The sequence below is a fragment of the Seriola dumerili genome, unplaced genomic scaffold (genome assembly GCF_002260705.1).
Source record: "Seriola dumerili isolate Sdu_G_001 unplaced genomic scaffold, Sdu_1.0 BDQW01000478.1, whole genome shotgun sequence".
In the NCBI taxonomy this organism is placed as follows: Eukaryota; Metazoa; Chordata; class Actinopteri; order Carangiformes; family Carangidae; genus Seriola; species Seriola dumerili.
In genome coordinates, this window is record NW_019174733.1 from 3171539 (window position 1) to 3189434 (window position 17896).

At 38.2% G+C, this 17896-nt stretch overlaps 1 protein-coding gene across 1 annotated transcript in view; it reads right to left on the reverse strand.

Annotated features, from left to right (window-relative positions):
• LOC111235187 (VPS10 domain-containing receptor SorCS1-like) overlaps positions 1–17896 on the reverse strand; it is a 47157-nt gene that overhangs the window by 10236 nt on the left and 19025 nt on the right. The window contains exons 6-21 of the mRNA XM_022763528.1: positions 16995–17068; positions 11966–12030; positions 11283–11401; positions 10850–10939; positions 9750–9929; positions 7953–8099; positions 6484–6586; positions 6080–6156; positions 5331–5422; positions 5067–5174; positions 4632–4749; positions 4333–4466; positions 2254–2367; positions 1743–1914; positions 1298–1484; positions 15–148 (exon numbers count right to left, since the gene is read on the reverse strand). Coding sequence (XP_022619249.1) covers positions 15–148; positions 1298–1484; positions 1743–1914; positions 2254–2367; positions 4333–4466; positions 4632–4749; positions 5067–5174; positions 5331–5422; positions 6080–6156; positions 6484–6586; positions 7953–8099; positions 9750–9929; positions 10850–10939; positions 11283–11401; positions 11966–12030; positions 16995–17068 — 1914 coding nt within the window. The remainder of the gene's footprint in view (positions 1–14; positions 149–1297; positions 1485–1742; positions 1915–2253; positions 2368–4332; positions 4467–4631; positions 4750–5066; positions 5175–5330; positions 5423–6079; positions 6157–6483; positions 6587–7952; positions 8100–9749; positions 9930–10849; positions 10940–11282; positions 11402–11965; positions 12031–16994; positions 17069–17896) is intronic.

The window sequence follows — 17896 nt, forward strand, 5'->3', positions numbered from 1 at the left end:
AAATTAAGGCTTACCTCTGTTTTGTTATCAAACCACCAGTAATAGATGACTGTCCCCACGTTGCTGGGCTGTAACACTGTGGTGAGATTTACTGCTTTGTTCTTGACGACCACTGAAGGAGCCGAGAGCTGGACCTGTTCAAGTTGACCTTTAGAGAGAAAACACAAAAATTCACACCTTCACACCTGCTAAAATATGTTAAATGTATATTTCTACAAATATAAATAATCTGCTTCCATGATGCTCCAACTTCCAACAGTGGCCATGTATTTAGCCATGTTTTGGCACAACAGTGTCTGGGACACAGTGAGCATATGGACAGACCCTGAAGAAGTTGTTGCTTGACAAGTGTATGAGGACAGTTTGATGCTTTTTGCTGCCATTAAAATGTCACCATGGGAATCCATTATAATGAGCTGAATTTAAGCTGACTCCTGTTCTTCTCTGTCAACGAGGAAACAACTAACGGGTGTCTTTTATGCCTACACAGGGTGAGTGACACTCAAAACTTTGGACGGAGTTTTCCGAGCCTCTCTTTAATGAGCCAATTTGAAGTTAATGAGGAGTCATGAGTGCATTTGCCCAGGTTTTTCGTATTATTATTTATATTTCTAAAGGCCGACAAGTTGAAGTATTTTGAACTATTAAGGCCGTTGGATCTCACAGTCCATGATTATCTGTGATAAAGGAGGAGCAACACTGACGAGTCCGCTCGTCCTCTTCTTTCTGAGGAAGCTCATGTCTTTCAATGTATGCAGCAAGATGCTGGAGATTGTCTATCAGTCTGTGGTAATGAGTGACATCTACTGTGCTGTGGTCTGCTGGGCGAGCAGCATCTGTGCTAGAAAAGCCAGCAGGAGCAATTAACTCATTCGCTAGGCTGAGACCATTATTGGTCAGAGCTGAGCCAGTGAGGAGCAAGAGGTCACTGAACAAACTGCTCTCCATCATGGACAATCCATCCCATCCCCTGCACGACACACTGCAGAGACAGCAGAGCTCGTTTTCTATCTATCTATCTATCTATCTATCTATCTATCTATCTATCTATCTATCTATCTATCTATCACACCAGTTAATCACCACATATGCAGGTGATGAGCAACCCTTTTATAGTAAATTCACACTTGGGGTTAAAATAATGTTGACAATAACTTATATAAACATAAATATGTAAAAATTTAAATACATTTTGGAGGGGAAAAAGGCTCATCTTTGTATTTACAACAAAAAAAAAATCTTTGATCGCACAACTTTTTATGTTTTGACAGCAACGAAATGACTGTTTTTGACTCACAGGAGATGTGAAGGTACAGTATCACCCTGTCAAAGCCAAGAGTGTTGCTTGCTGTTGCAGAAACTTGGTAGATGCCAACTTTACTGTAGATATGCTTGACCCCGTCATCGATGGAGCTTATGTTAACATATGATATTGCGGTCCCGTCGCCGAAGTCCACTGTTATACTCGTTGTGGAGCCAAGACCCTTCAAAAAGAAAACAAAATACTGTCACTCAACACTGCAGCCTCAGTTGTTTGTCAGTGGCCTCACTGACACATAACACTGTGCATTTTCTATAATATCTTCAAGAACAAGGTCAAGTGGTAAATCATGTCACTGCATATTTATTTGACATGCTGGCACTTCAGCCTACAGATACAGATAACAGACACAAAAGAAAAACCATGCAGCCTGTTCCCTGTTGCACACACTGTTGTTGCTTTGTTTAAGTGAAGTCAGCACCTCTTCCAGAAAGACCAAGAAGGTGACATTCCTCCCCAGCGTCGCTACCAGGGTTCCCTCGCTGGTGAAGAGCTGGAGGCCCCTGGGGACCTGACTGGGACACTTCTGTCGCCTGGGGCTGTATTTCAGCAGAGTTCCTTCGGTGCAGTTGTTAGACAAAGCCTTGCGATATCTGGATTCAGGAACACGGCACGAGTAAATAAACAAGCATCCTATCATATATACACAATACATATATATACATATATACAATAAAGTGTCTTGAGAAAACCCTTGTTGTGATTTGGCGCTGTATAAATAATTGAATAGATACACACACAGGAAAAAAATATGCATGAATGTCTGTCAATATTCAATTGTTTTCAAGTTTATCAGCCATTCATGTGTTGCAAACAACCATTTTCACACAGAATAGCAGGTTTTCAAGGGGAGTAGAGCTTCGATGTAATCAAGGGCATTTGCGCCTCCACTACTGCCTTTGCTCGTGTCGGTACAAGCGAATCAGGCGTACCCTGTGGTGTTGAGGAAGCTGTCCCCCGTGATGCAGTCTCTAGACGCTGCTGAAGGAACGAACCAGAAAGCCGGAGTGCAGCTCCCATCAATCTGCCTCTCAAACCCGTAGTCACTGTTTCAGTTGGAATAAGAAGTACAAAAAAAAAAATGATACACTAAAGTGTTATCAAGATTAGTTATCATTTATTTAAAATATCAAATATAATCTCTGAGCTTAAACAGAATCATAGACAATAAGTGTATGTCTACTGTGAACAGAGGTGTGGGTGAGAGAAAAACATTCACAGCAGCCCGGAGTATTTGTGATTTGATGTTTTTTGTATCAAACTTCTGAAGCAAGAAAAAAGCATTGTTCATGTTTACACAAACTATAATTATACCGTGGCAAAGTCAGAGGGCTCTGTCACATTTCTTTCATCATGATCAGGGAAACAGTCTCAGGAGCCAGAGTTGCAAAGTTTAATGAGTCTTTTAGTAATAAAGTGGTGTTAAGCTTGTAATATACTAGTCAGTGCTGATCAATTAGGGCTGGAACAGAAAGATAAAAGAAAGTATGAGACAGAGTGAAGTGTTGAACAAAAAGTTCTGACTTGAAGCGATACTTGTGAGACATCAAGAAGAAGCTTATAATAGAGTTTAGGGTGAACCATTAGTGTTCTTCATTATCCAGATCTATTCCCGTCCACTTGATATAAGAAGAAAGATACAGCAGTGTACCCCTATCACATATTTGACTGTGACTGGTCCTGAAGTGCTGCCTATACACACACACACACACACACACACACACACCCACACACACACACACACACACACACACCCACACACACACACACACACACACACACCCACACACACACACACACACACACACACCCACACACACACACACACACACACACACCCACACACACACACACACACACACACACCCACACACACACACACACACACACACACACACGAGAGCTTCAGGACAGATACCAAACAATCTGGCCAAACCATATCATCTCAAAACAAAAAGAAAATTAAATCAAATATTGGACCGTTACAGGCAGAACGGGCTTCCCAGGGAGGCCAGGCTGCGTTCACTTTGTCATAAAAAATAGATTGTGACAGAATCTCACTTCCTACTATACCATTAGAAGTATAAGGATGTTAGAGAGGTTTTGTTTGCAGAAAAGAAACAATACATCAATATATCCTGAGTCTATCCATGTCCCTGATCCTCAGAAACTGGCCTGTCTATTTGGGGAGAAAAGTCTGCGTGCAGGATTAGCTGCAAAGTACGTTGACTGTTGTGAAGAGAAACAGACTCTGTAGTGAATGTTTCAGTCATGTTATGGTCATGAGCTGAATTGAATGTGATTGTTATTGCTTTTTATTGTATTGTATTTGATATGATGCGGATATTTGCTTAGTATTGTGTATTTATTGCTAATCATCTATCTGTGTTAGTCATTTTCTGTTCTGCTTGGGCAATATAGGTTTCTGAACTGTCATGCCAAAAAACCACATCCGAATTTGAATTTGACTGCTGAGCAATTATTCAATATTATTGGTCATCTTTAAATAGTGTTTATATGATCATACAGTCTTACTGTTCTATCAAATTCTATTGTCCAAAATATTTGTTTTCCCAGCAAACTGTAGTTAAAAATAAACAAAATTATTATTCAAAGTTTTTTTTAATGAATTTTAAGAGTCTGGTGTAATGTAATGTGTGACCACAGTTCATTGCTCTAAACAGCGGTTTGCTTATTTATATGTATTTTTGCACATGTAAGCTATATTGTGGTAGATACATATGTATATACTGAGATCAGATATTATATTAGTAAGAAATTATTCATACCCGAGAGTTCAAACCACTGACAGCGTCTTTTGTAAATTGTAGTGATAAAAATACAACAGAAATAAGAATAACAAGTAGTGAATTATAAGATAAGTCTTCAAACTCTCCTCTTGTTGTGCCTTAGGTTTGCTTCACAGACTCTGCCTCTGGAGATTGATAAAGTGTTGTGCATTCATTGGATTTAATGAAGTGAAAAGAGTAGCTGCAGAGCAGGGAACTCACCACTCAAAATCTGCCTCTGTGCATGGGCAAGAGTCTGACATCTGGGAAATATACTGATCTCTGGCCTTGACACATCGAACGTTTGCTTTCAGTTTTTGGAAGATTCTCTTCATTCCCATGATGCACACTTCCCCCTGTGATGAATAATGCATTAAAAACATTTCAGAGGGTCTTTTTCCCCCTTCTTTTGTCTTTCTACTATCTTTATTGTGTGACTGAATCAAAAAGATTCACTCGAGTTTAATCAATGACTTAAGGTTCATCTTATCAGAATTCAAGTAGCAGCAAGATCCTCTTACCTCACTGTGTAACTGCCATGTCAGATAATCTTCAGATGTGCACCATTGTTGGAAAATGGACCGGAAGTCAATTTTGACAAGTTGCCACTCGGATCGATGACTGAAATGACCAAATATTCTGCACAAACAAAGGTCAAAAACATTTGGTACATAGGGCAGATTCAAGAAATAAAACATGTTACGTGTTGTATCTTGTAATTGTAACTTAATTTTGGGTGATTTTGATGCATTGATTTTATTCCATGTTCCTCTGTGGGTTGAGGAACTCCCCTACATCTTGGGCTTGTAAAACCCTTTCAAACCCAACCACATTAAATAAATGCAAGCATATTCATGTACACTTCTAAGTCTTCATCGGGGCAATATATAATTAACAAGTGCAGTAATTAACAAACTAGAAACACATCAGTTCTTAATGGTTCCTACATATCTTACGTCATGATGAGGGTGTCCTCTCCAGGCTCCCCCAGCACCCCATCAACATAGAGCGGAGAGGAGGTGAAGCTATATTTGTCCCAGTTTCTGCCCTCATCAAAACTCAGCCTGAGGGACAGAACAATGGTTGGATCACAGACAGACTAGCCACAAATAGAGTTGAATTCAGTATGAAAAGCCTCAGCAGGAAAGCAGTCTTACTTCTTGTTTTAAAGATTGAGTATAGTCTTTAAAAAGATGCAGCACATCCTTGGAGAGCCTTACCAAATATGTCTAATTGGCAGAGGTGTGTGTCGGATGGCCACAAGAGATCCTCCTTGATTCAGGAAAAACACACTGTACTCCTCCTGAAAAACCTGCAGACAAGACAGACCAGCTTCACTTTATCTCACCAGAGAAAAATCGACACAAAGCATGCAACTCATGGCACATGCCTACTTACACCTCCACATTAAAGTTGAAACCACAGCTGTTCTTTGCACAAGAGTCTCAGTTGTGTGAATAAACAAAAGCGTCAAGCAAGTATTGCTCTCTTTGTTGAATTTTGGAGCGTTAAGCCGACGGCAAAAATCTGCATGCTCCTTTTGATTTATTTGTTTAACAGATCAGAGATCCACATGTCTCGCACAAGGCTGGGTGTCAAACCTCAATTCTTTATTTCTTTGTAACTGCGACTGCAGCACCATGAACTGAAAGCTGGCATTAAATGCTCAGTCAGATTCCTTGTTTTGTTCTCCTATTCTTTATTCAGATAATGTCTGACTGCAGACATATTCTTTCATTTTGCTCTGCATTATATTGTGAGAAAGTTAAAACGAAGGACGGCATTTGGCACAGAAGCTTAGAAGAAGTTCTCTCTATTTTGTTGAATGGACAAAAAAGTTTTTTTTTCCTGAAAAGGTGATCATGCTCTGCAAATTAATCTATTCAAAAAGTATTAATGCATAAACGGGGTGTATTGTGCAGGTACCAGCATCAAAAAATTTGCAAAAAAATCTGTTGTTGTACTGCACCTCTCTCCAGGTATTTCCAGCATCAGATGTGATGAAAATACTGACATTAGTACTGGTCAGCTCAGGTCCAACCACACCTGAATACAAAAGGTAGAAAAGCAGTATTTTTAATTATCGTTATTTCAAGAAGTCACTTAAACACAGGCAAATCAGTATGGTTGTTTTTTTTTTCCACATTCTTTGTTCATGCCGGTACAAACTCTTTCCAATGAACATGGAACAGATGCGCAGGAAAAGATGGGTTTCGTTTCATTCTGTAAACTGTTGCCAGCTGAGAAAGACGGTGCTGGGAACAGAACTGAGGCACAGATCTGACTGGGAGAACTGAGGGATATGATCAAGGAGCAGCATTAAGGCTGGGAGCAAACAACAGCATGGATGTGCAAATCAAACAATGTCCTCACCCGATGCTATTATAATTCCTGGAGCTGAGTCTTTGCTGACAATGTTTCCCGAGGTGTAAGGATTCTCCGACACATGAAGGTGCAGATGTAACGAACAGAACGGCTGAGGAACGCAAAGGAGATTAGTTTGCTGCAGTCAGAATGTGAAAATGATACACATACAAAAAAAAAAAAAAAGAAGCCATCATAGAAACTGCCCTGAATTAATTGTGAACCTGTAAGATTATCTTGTATGACATAAGGGTCTGCTGAAGGGTTATTAAAATGGAAATTAACTTAATTAAAAACCTTAAAGGAAATGTGAAACTGGTGGTGAGATCTGTAACAGGAATCTGAAAAATGGAAAATGGCTGAACATTTGTGGTAAAAAAAAAAACTGTTACATAGATATTTTCATACACCATAAAGTCTCCATAGAATGAAACCGATGAACTGGTGATTTATGCTTCTATATGGAAGTGTCATTGACTCCTGATTCACACTGACTCAAATACCAAACATATCAAAATGTGTGTTTTCTCTTATTATGTTTGGTATTGTTACAGCTCCCAGAATCATTTAAGTCAGTCAAAAATAGCTAAAAGGTTCCAATCTAAAATGACCTGGGTAGATGCAATGGTGGAAACAGCATCTTATGAGTTTATGCAGAGCAGATTGAGGGGCAGTTTGGGAGATGGGATCTGTTTGTGAGACCTTTTTGAGACTCTTTCATTTCAGAATCTCCTGTGAATACGATTGTTTTCCATTTATTTTCTTTGTTTTCCCAGACTAGGTCTACCAGTTTTTCCTTCAATCTATTTTGCTTTATTATCATTATTTTTTTTCTACTTTCTGCACCACGTCTTTCAGTAATATCTCCTCTTGTGACTATGAGATCATTTAAAGCTTTACTTGCTGCCAAGTGCAAAACCTTTCCTTTAAAATGAATCAAAAAAACAGATGCAAAAACAATTTTAACTGAACAGATTATCAGTCTTGAAATAATGAATGGTAACATAATGGTCTTTCCTAACTAATTTATTAAATCATCAATCAAAGCAATGAATCATCCCAGTAGTTATTATACAATATATTGTACAATTTTGCATAACATAATGTATTATGATAAAACCACTACTACTACTGCTAATGATACAAGTAATATATCAATATAAATTTAATACATTCATATTTCTGTATTAATCATTCATTAAGGGGAGTTATGTTGAGATAACCAAAGTATTAGTTTGATATAGATGGGTGGGTTTTACCAAAATGAACAAAATTGTGACATAAATTTTGCACAGTCGAGGTATATTACATTATTTAAAAGGTTTCTTCAGTTACTGACATATTGCGAGCTGTCTTGATTTGATAAAGATTCATTTACAGTCTGTGACCATGGCATGGTGTGAGTCAGTGGAGTATTATTTGAGCAGATAATGGAAATCCAAATAATAAGATCCATCTCTTGTCAGTGGCCCACTTACTTGTTCACAATAGACCTTGTTTCCCTGGAGATCGGTTGTTGGAGCCTGAAGAAGATGCCAGTCTCTCCCCTTGTTGTATGTGATATAAGTTTTCACTTGGTTCTCAACAACTTTATTTGACAGGAACACCCCTTTAATCCCTGCAACCTGCAAACATGAGAGACGGAGAGCGGTAGGAGGAAAAATAACCAAAGAACAGAGGGGGGAAAAAAAAAAGTAGCCGTAAATTATTCAAACTTAAGTAAAGCTGAAGGCCTAGTTCGGAGACGAAGAGAAGTCTGAAAGTGATAGTTTTTCTGACAGGGAGCACTATTTTGGACCATCTGTAGGACTCTGCAGAATCAAAACAACATATGGCGCAGCCCTGAGATATTTCTTCTTCTTTGTATTTATGTGCACAGAGATGGAGACTCTCACATGCGGCAATCACTCGAGCTCCCATTTCTCTTCCATTTGGAGAGAGCAAATCTTTGTCAAAGGAAGAATGACCATTTCATATCTTCTACTAGTCAGTCATCGCAGCTAAATAGATCTGGGCGTACGATGTGTGTGGAGGTCAGTGAGCAGTGAGAGTAACCACCGCTGATGGCTATTTTAGGTGTATAACAGTGTGAGGCTTTTACTGCTGGCTGCAAGATGAGGATAATCTAGAGTGATGCATACATGGGCAGTGACTGCAACCTCATAGTACATCTGTCAACACAGATATAATGTGTTCAGGGCACAAGTTAAAGCTGCTATTTCGCCTGCATTGTGACTATGGGCTGTAAGTGACACCGGAGTTTACTAAACTTGTGAGGCACTCTCAGATACTGCAGAATAAAATGCAGTGTACCAACATCTGTTCCATTATGGTGAGGGCATCCATGACCTCTGAGCACAAATGGTACATTTAAGGAAAACACAGTAGAAAAATCAAGAATAGCTCTAAGGAAAGTTTTAGGCTGTCTGTTGGTACTTTACTTGCCAGAGCCAGAGTCTGTTTTACCGTCCAAGAAAGCTCTAAAAGCAGGAATTTAAATTTATATGATGCTCACACACAGTGAATGGGGCCTTTGTTTTTGCATGATCTCCCCATGTTACCTTCAGTTAGCTCTCTCTCTCTCATAGTGAAAAGACAAACTGAAGACTCCCAGATTAGCAGTCTGTCCATGACCAGTGCATGATGGGATAGGCTCAAGCCACTCTGAACACTGATTGATCATTTAGTACAAACAAGGTCGTAAAATAGTGAAAAATATCTATTACATCTTAAGTCACCTCTTCAAATGTCTCCTTTTGTCTAACCAATAGTAAATAGCTTCAGGTTAGACACTAAGATGATCAGTTTGTAATGATTCAACAGCAAATACTCACATTTGAGGAGCAGGGACCAGCAAATGTTTTGCATTTTTGCCAGATAAATTATTTCAATGTTTACTAAATTATTCAAATAGCTGCAAAATTGATTTTCAGTCAATTGATTAACTACTAATTTACTCTCTCATTTCAGCACTAATTAAATGTAAAATAAATTGAAGCTACTCCAAATTTGGGCAGCAGACAGAATATGTAGGCATGAGTGTAGAATTGCACCACCACAGTATCATTTTACATAACAGACAATAATTGTGCATGGATGTATAATTGCACTAATTTATTGCATAAATTAGTTACTTGAACATGACACATTGTCCCATAAACTGCAGCAGTCACAAAACCAGGTCAGTGAGATGAGTTGGTCGAGCCCGACCTGGAATAACCTGAAGACATGCGAACAGATGACAGCAGCACCCCGACAGCAGTGTCACTGCTTACCTCATACAGGTCTATCATGATGTTGCCCTCAGGTCCTCCACTGCTCACAACATTCTCCAGCATCAGGGTGAACAGCAGTCCTCTGGACTCAGACATGTACAGGTTGTAGGAGTCATTCTGGTGCCAGTCCTGAATTGCTGCAACCACCTGGTTATCGTCTGTGCTGATTATCTGCAAGTCCTAAAGATAAAAAATTCATGAGTAGACGTCTGTGTGTGGATTAGGCAACTTACCAGCCAACAAGGTTTTAAGAATTGATTCAAAGGAGTTCCCTCAGCAAAAGAATGGTGGATCTGCATAGCAGTGTGCACAATAGTCGCCACAGAGCTTGAGCAGCAAGCTAGCGATTCGTCACTTCTTGACATCATTCAGTCAGGATCAGCAGCGATCAGACCTCAGGCGCTTCACGCCATGCACTAAAAATGAGGACAGGCTCCATTTAATTTTTACTGAATCCCTTTCCCAGAGTGAGGCGAGATATAAGGGATGTGTGTCCTTCAAGGAAATTCTGACAGTATACATGGTTGGATGGATGGATGGAGAGATTGATCGAAACAACACTGTGGGCACTAAATCTCTCCTGTTGTTATGACACAGTCTCTCAAACCACTAAGACACCCTGCTGTGCCTTTGGTAAATGGAAATTAGTGCAGAACACAGTTTTGTGATAATGCAAATGGGGCTTTCGACTTCAAAAAGTTCCTTTGGAGTTCTGGGGAACACTGACTGTGCAACTCCAGATTCACTTTTTAAGTAAATATCTGTGGATACAGACGGGAGGGCAACTGATTAAAAACTAGGCATGGGTCTTAAATAAACATAAGATCTAAAGATATAATTATGCATAACAGAATCAATTTTCAGAAGGATAATAATGTGGGAAAAACAATTTAATGGATTTGTCAGCAAACATTATGACTAACTGAGAACAAATCTACTTAAAATCATTTGAAAAATCAACCCACAGTAAGTCATCATGGCACCACAGAATAGCCTGAAGGAATAAATAGAGGGTTTCACAGCCGCTGCACTTGTTCTGCTGCTTGTTGCTCTGCATGTGCTCAACTCACCCAACACTGCAGCCCGTCCAGCAGCCTTACCTTTGGCAGAGTGTACTTAGGAAGCTTCATCGGGTAGAAAGCATTTCTTTTATAGGACACATAATGGACAGACTGGCCACCTATTGGCACCTAGAAAAGCAATATAGTGCAATTTACAGTTCATCACATTTCAGGTGAATATTCATAAGCTTAGCTGTGTACACCGATTGCTAGCGGCATGTCTCACACAGTTTAAACCGCCATCAAAACTCTGGGTTTGTGGTAATTAGGTTGTTGTGCATTATGACAGAGTGCAGCTCTCTCAGTATAATACACAACACTGTGATTTCAGTTACATGCCATCCTTTCCCAGGATAATGGCCCCCTTTGGTTAATGAAAAACATGACTGTACATTAAGATGCGATTGAATGCAGTGGTTTTACAGCTTTTAATTGTCTTTTAATGAAGCCAGACCTTGCGATAAAAACCCACCTGGATGAAAACGTATTCATCCTGAACCACCAGGGAATTAGGGATGATAAATCCAGGGAAAGGCTTGCCCTTGTTTCCGTCAGAGCAGTTCTGAAGTTTACAAGTTATGTACTGTGACCCTGCGGGTAAGCAAGAAATCAGAGCTAAAAATATGACAAAGAGGAAAACAAACAACCTTCTGTGGACCACAATCAAGGTTTAGCTGCTTATGCTGATGGTATTACGCGAGCCACTGAGGCAAAATTTTATACTTCTTATTCTTACTAATAGATAAAGTAGAGAGAGCTGCCCCAGTGTGTTAGCATCAGCCAAATGAGGCGATCTCCCCAGGGACAGGGCATTAACACACGAGGCCTTATGGAAGTGCCCCCCATCTCTGTGCTGTGGCCAAGAAAATAGCCAAGTCATAGCCTGGCCTTTGAAAAATGAATTAGCTCAATTGCATGAAGAGTCCCCGCACAGCCAGTTCAGAGGAGGAAGGCAGTTTTAGAACAGACAGCAAAAAAAAGAAAGATGTAATCTCTCTACTGGTTTTTTGAAATTGAGATTTAGGAATTACAAACAAATGTCAGCAAACATTGTGACTAACAGGAGACATTATGTCTCATTTCAATAAGCAATACAAACACAGTAGAAAGATGTGACTTAACTTGTGATATGTAATAATATATATTATTACTCACGTCCATCAGAGACACTGATCTCCAGATGAATCATTCCTTGCTCTTTATCTAAACCCAGCCTGGACCTGTAACATCATGACAAACATCTATTAAACATAAGCATAGACTTCTACTTACAGACACGTGTCTATTAATAGTGACATCATGTACATTATTAACGACATCCTTTACCTACAGGGCTTGCAACTCTTTAAAATGATGCAACGTCTTGTTTGTTTCTACTCATCACAGCTTATGGCCTGAACAAAACATGAGCTGTACTTGTAAGCATGAGTTGTTCAGCCAAAGACTGATTTCTTTCTCATATTTTGCCTTCTCAGACTATTTTATTACAATATGAATTGATGTATTTTATATTTAAGAAGGACTCCAAAAACCTTTTTCCACTTCAAAGAAATTGTGACACCAACTCCTCACAGGTTCAGACTTTGCCTAATTATAACCCAAGTGTTTACGAAGTGAAAGATTCACACATCACTAAATGCACCACACAAACTGGTTTTTATTCCATCTGTAACTACATCTGACACCCAGTAACTGCTATGTGTAACTGATGTGTAGCTAACTGAACTAAGTGACAAAACTAGTGATAGCCTGCTAATACTGTATATTAACCCTGTAGAAGTGTAAAAGAATTCTTGACACATCTGACACTGGAGCACAAAGATGTTTAAAAATGATGAATACTGGGAAGATTTTAAATTAAACTGCACATTATACAAAATGGTATACTAAAGCTAAACTAAGTGACTATCTTAATAGTATCCGATTCATATAAAACCACTCATCCTGCATAAACTGTATAGATACTACTAGAGTAGCAGTTTAACATGGATAAAAATGTTCATATTTGGCAGTTATGTTACTTTTGGATAAGACATTCCTTATGTGTTAATGGTTCAACCTGATTTTAATCATTTAAACTAGTAGTAATAAAATAATAATAACTTGAAAAAAGTCAAACTTAGAGAAAGATAGAGAAATTATTTGTAATTTTTCTTTCTTATTCCTTTAATTATCTCTGACCTTTCATATTTATCAAGGTTCCCGTGGTTCTGACCCCCAGAATTGAAACCATCGATTATACAGGATGCAGTATAAGATGCTGTATAGACTTGGTTATAGAGAATTTGTTTTGTAATTTTAACTTTTCTTGTTATTCATTTCAGAATAAGTTGGCTTAATGAGGCATTAAGGCAAAAAGTTTTATCAACTATATGCTGCTGCCCCATGGTTTATTTTGATAAAGTGATGCTGTGTAAATATTTATAACCAAAACAAAGAAAATTGAGAAAATTGTTCACAGCTGACAGAAATAATTAATTTTTCTGTTTATTTAAATATTTGTGGTTTACATAATAGTATGATTTTCATTTTGAATTTGCGAGGGGACATGGGACATAAGAGATGCAGCCTGGATCTTTACTGTTCTCTCTTTATTGCAATAACACAACAACCTTATCTATAAACACTGGCCTGATGGACATTTGACCTGCACCGCTCTTTATTGATAAGGTGTACTTTGCCATTTCATTCAGTTTTAATAGAGATTCTTCATAATATTTGTTATGAGCAGAGCGACAGGAGTGACCACTTGTTATATTAATAGCAGCTGTTGTGACACAAGATGGGTTTCTTCTCATTTTCCATACCGTGTCTGAACTATAATATAAAAAGCCCCCGTCCTGCTTCCCTCAGCACTCTGTAATTGCCTCAAAGCTCCATCTCTTTTAATGGACTTTCTGTCAAACACTTCATCCAATTCTATCAGTGAGCAGCAGCGCTTGCTCTTAAATAAACCCCTGCAATGTTACACTGTGTTCCCCCCATAACTAACACATACCACTACGTCAGCCTAGCGAGGGTGCCTGTTAACATGTTTTTGTAAATCTTGTTTGTCAGATTTTTTTTTCTTTTCAGACACAATGAGCAGTGCAGGAAGGGATGAAAGTAATTCTTTCATGGTGAATCTCTGATCGTGTGGGGATGTTCTGGTTGATTTATTTCCTGGAGGGACAAAAGGAAGTGTATTACATACTTGAACATCAAAAATATGGCTTTTGACTGATCATCTTCTAACACTCTCAATTTCCGGATGCTGCTAAAGAAATCTCACACACTACTGTCCTTACTTAGCATATTGACTCAAACTGTAAATATGATTGGACATATATGGTATACTGTATGTTGATATTAAAGATACTGTAAATGTACTATACTTCGCTTGTGGACAGCAGCTCACTAGAAAGATCTTTAACTGGGAAATTTTGCATGAACATCCCTGAGTTGGTGAGGTGAAATCTTAATTTTTTAATTTAATATTATCATTATTTATTTTATATTTTCTGCAGTGTAATCATGGTGCTCTGTGCAAATTGTTCCTGATAAGAAATTCTTGGCACAAAACTACATTATGACCTGAATTGCAGCCACCGTGTAGAGCCTTATGTGACGCAGAGTCAAAGATCTTTATGTGCACAGTTGAGCCCAGGTACATTACCATTAGCTACAGAGACCGGAGAGAAAGGGCTTTGTTATGTGGTTTGGGTGAGATTGAGAATGAGGTACATTTTGTGCTTTATTGCTCATTATACAATGATTTAAGGGCTACAATTCTGTGCATTTCTGATGAGCTCTGCTGGGTGGATGATTATGAAAACCTTGAGTTTTTTGTGCCATATTTTATTATCAGTGCTTCAGTGGCAGTTCTTTATTTGAAATATGTAATATTGTATCTAAGAATCTATGCCCTTATCTAACAAATGTTTCACCACTGCGTCTGTATGTTTGGTGTCTTATGGATCCATGTGGGCAGAAACTTGCATGTGCATGAATACACACTAAACAATATACCTAACTAACTAAGCACACACCAATAGAAACTCACTAATAGTCGTTACTATGGATTTATTTCATGCAGACTTTTTTTTTTTTTTTTTAATGCAGATGCTGCAATCTTGAACTGTACAGTTAACTCAATGTGTACCACAGATGTTTGTCTGAATAAATCAGGAAAGATTAATTAGCACCGCCGGAGCATGATTACTCTTCAACCTCCACAAGAAATGAGTGTCATACATCCACGTTCCTTTGAGGATAAAAATATCTGCCTCATTAAACAAGAGATAGTCTATGTGCTTTGTTTTGTCTAATATCTACTTAGTCATCACCTCTTCCCTCCAGTGATTTTTATTCACACTCATATTACTAACATTTTGGCGCGTTGTATTTCCCAGACCAAGGCAAAACACTTATAACTCTCCACCGTAGGTCACTCCAACCTCCTTCATTAATCCATGGTTCTGTTTTTTTAATTCTGTGGATATGAGTGTGAAAAGGATTTCGTAGCCAACAACTATAAAAACCATTATAAATTAAGGATTTATCCTGGGCCATAATCCCTGTACCAGCACCTAACCACTAATAACACTAAAACGCTCAAGGAGACAGCCCAAAGAAATGAAAATGGGTAATGTTTGGATATGATTCGATTTGTGACACACTATCCCAACAACATTTCATAAGCAGACTGCATTCCACACATCTAATATTACTCTGTATGTGTAAACTAGAGGCTTAGTGCATTACTTAGAAAAACCAACAAAAGGAATCATAAATTATTTATCAATTCGATCTCTGCCTGGTTTGAAATTCATTTAAAAGCAATTGGGATTAAAATGTGTAATGATACTTCCTTAATACCGTTTTTACCTTTGCTGTGATCAGTGGTGGAAAGTAACTCAGGACATTTACTCATATAAATACAATACAAAACACCATACAAAAAAGCAATGTCTACATGGGACCCCTTGTCACACATTTCAGATGTAGCCAGCATTTCCTCTCCATGCTGCTTATGCATTGATGCATTAATATTAACAATTTAATAATAACGTAGTATATGATCAGTCATAAGTCAAAAGGGCCAAGTAATTTTAATTTGGATACTTCTAAGTTCTGATAGTGTTAAAATGAACTTTTGAAAGAGCTATTTTCCAGTTTTGCTATTGCTACATATCCAACATTAGCATTACCATGCTGATTTATTTTGCAGTCTTACCAAAGAGCTTCAGCTATCATTGCATTTACATGACAAAAGGTTATAATACATCCGCTGAGCAGGGCTCTTGCTTCAGGGCAGCCTCAAACCTACTCAATGCCTCAATGCTACAGTGACTGTATTGGAAAGTGATGAGAAAGGCTGACCAGACCAGGGCAAGCTGGTTAGCATGCTAACTTTAGTACAGGAAAAGAAGTGACAGAAATAGAGGCACCAATTAAAAAATGCCGCACACTGTCTGATTTGCAATAAACAATTTGTTAGATCTTCATCATTAAGGTCTAGCGCTGAAATGTTACAAAGAAATTGTTTATTGCAAGTCAGACAGTGTGCAGCATTTTTTAATTGCTACTTCGGATCCATTCATCCTGCTACTACGCACATGCCTCACTAAGTAGATGTGTGAAGAAATGAAGCTTGACACTGAACTCGCAACATTTGTTTTGGACTAATAAGCTGCTAATGCTAACGTTGACAATGTGGCAATAGCAAAACTAACAAATAGCTCCTTTAAATGCAACTTTTACTTATAATGGAGTTTTTTTTTAACATTTCTGTATTGGTACTTTTATTTAAGTAAAGAATCTGAGTATTTCTTATAATAGCAACCATTTTTTTGATTTCATTTTTTCTCAGCACTCTTGAGACTGCATGCCGGACTTCTTAACAGGTTTAAATGTGACTCAATAATTCATGTTGTTGCTGGAAATGAGATGCTATTATTAATATCAATATTAATATTAATGCAGTATGAGTCAGTACCCTGGTCACTCTTTACTCATGTTTCAATTACATCGGTACACAGAATCTGGGAACCCCCCCCCCCTCCATACTATTCCTGTGCATACAAAGTACATACAAGTTAATATATCAATGTATAATTGTATTTTGTCTACTGTCAATTATTCGTATTGCAGCATTTCACCCCCAGAAAGACAAACACTGCAAATGATTGATTGATGACCTCACCAGTAGAATCTGTTGGGGACGACGCCGTCATGCACAAGCTGCCACCTCCTCCCAAACTCAACAGAGACATAGAGCTGAAAATGAGAGGAATGCATTAACCAAATGAGTTACAGTATATAGAATAATTTTCCAAGTCAGAATATCCAAGATAATTATTTCCAGATTTATGTACAACTGTGTTATCAAGTAGCTGTCATCAAAGTTGTAGATTTTGTGGTTTCAATATGTTGATATTCTTTTGAATATTCCACAACTGAGCACATACTTTATGTGAAGATGCATCAGTGATTAGAAAACCCATCAGTTCCTCTAAAATCACAGTGATGCTAAGCCATGATTTTAAAATAAAACAGAAAAGATTATTTGCTTTGATGCGTAGTAAAGAGAAGGGAGGTCATACAAGTAGGCATCTGTGTTAAAATCAAAGTGTCTCTTTACAGTGATTGAACAATTTCAGCCTGACTGCCTTTATAAAATCACCCATCCCATTTCACTGCCATTGTATGAAACAAGCATTCACAAGGCCTGTCATACGTTGCTATAATGATCAAGCAGCAAGCGTCTTAAGCTCAGAGCTTTACAATGCTAAGCAACATTATTTTGACTTATCTAAGAGCTTACAACTTTTAAGACATGACAGACAATCAATAAATGTAAAATGAAACCAGGCTGATATTAATTTTATTCTAGCAGTGATAAAAGGAAAGAAAAACCTAATGGAATTTAGCTGTTAGATTGGTGAATTTAGCAAAGAAATACAGAATGACCTGAAGGCAAACTTCTGTGGAGCGTCTTTATTTTGACCTGTCGATGGCTCTCAGCTAAGCTTTCATCTTACTGCCTGCACCATTTATTTCACTTCTCAGACCTTGACTTTTCTTCTCTCTGAAAATCAAGTCTTC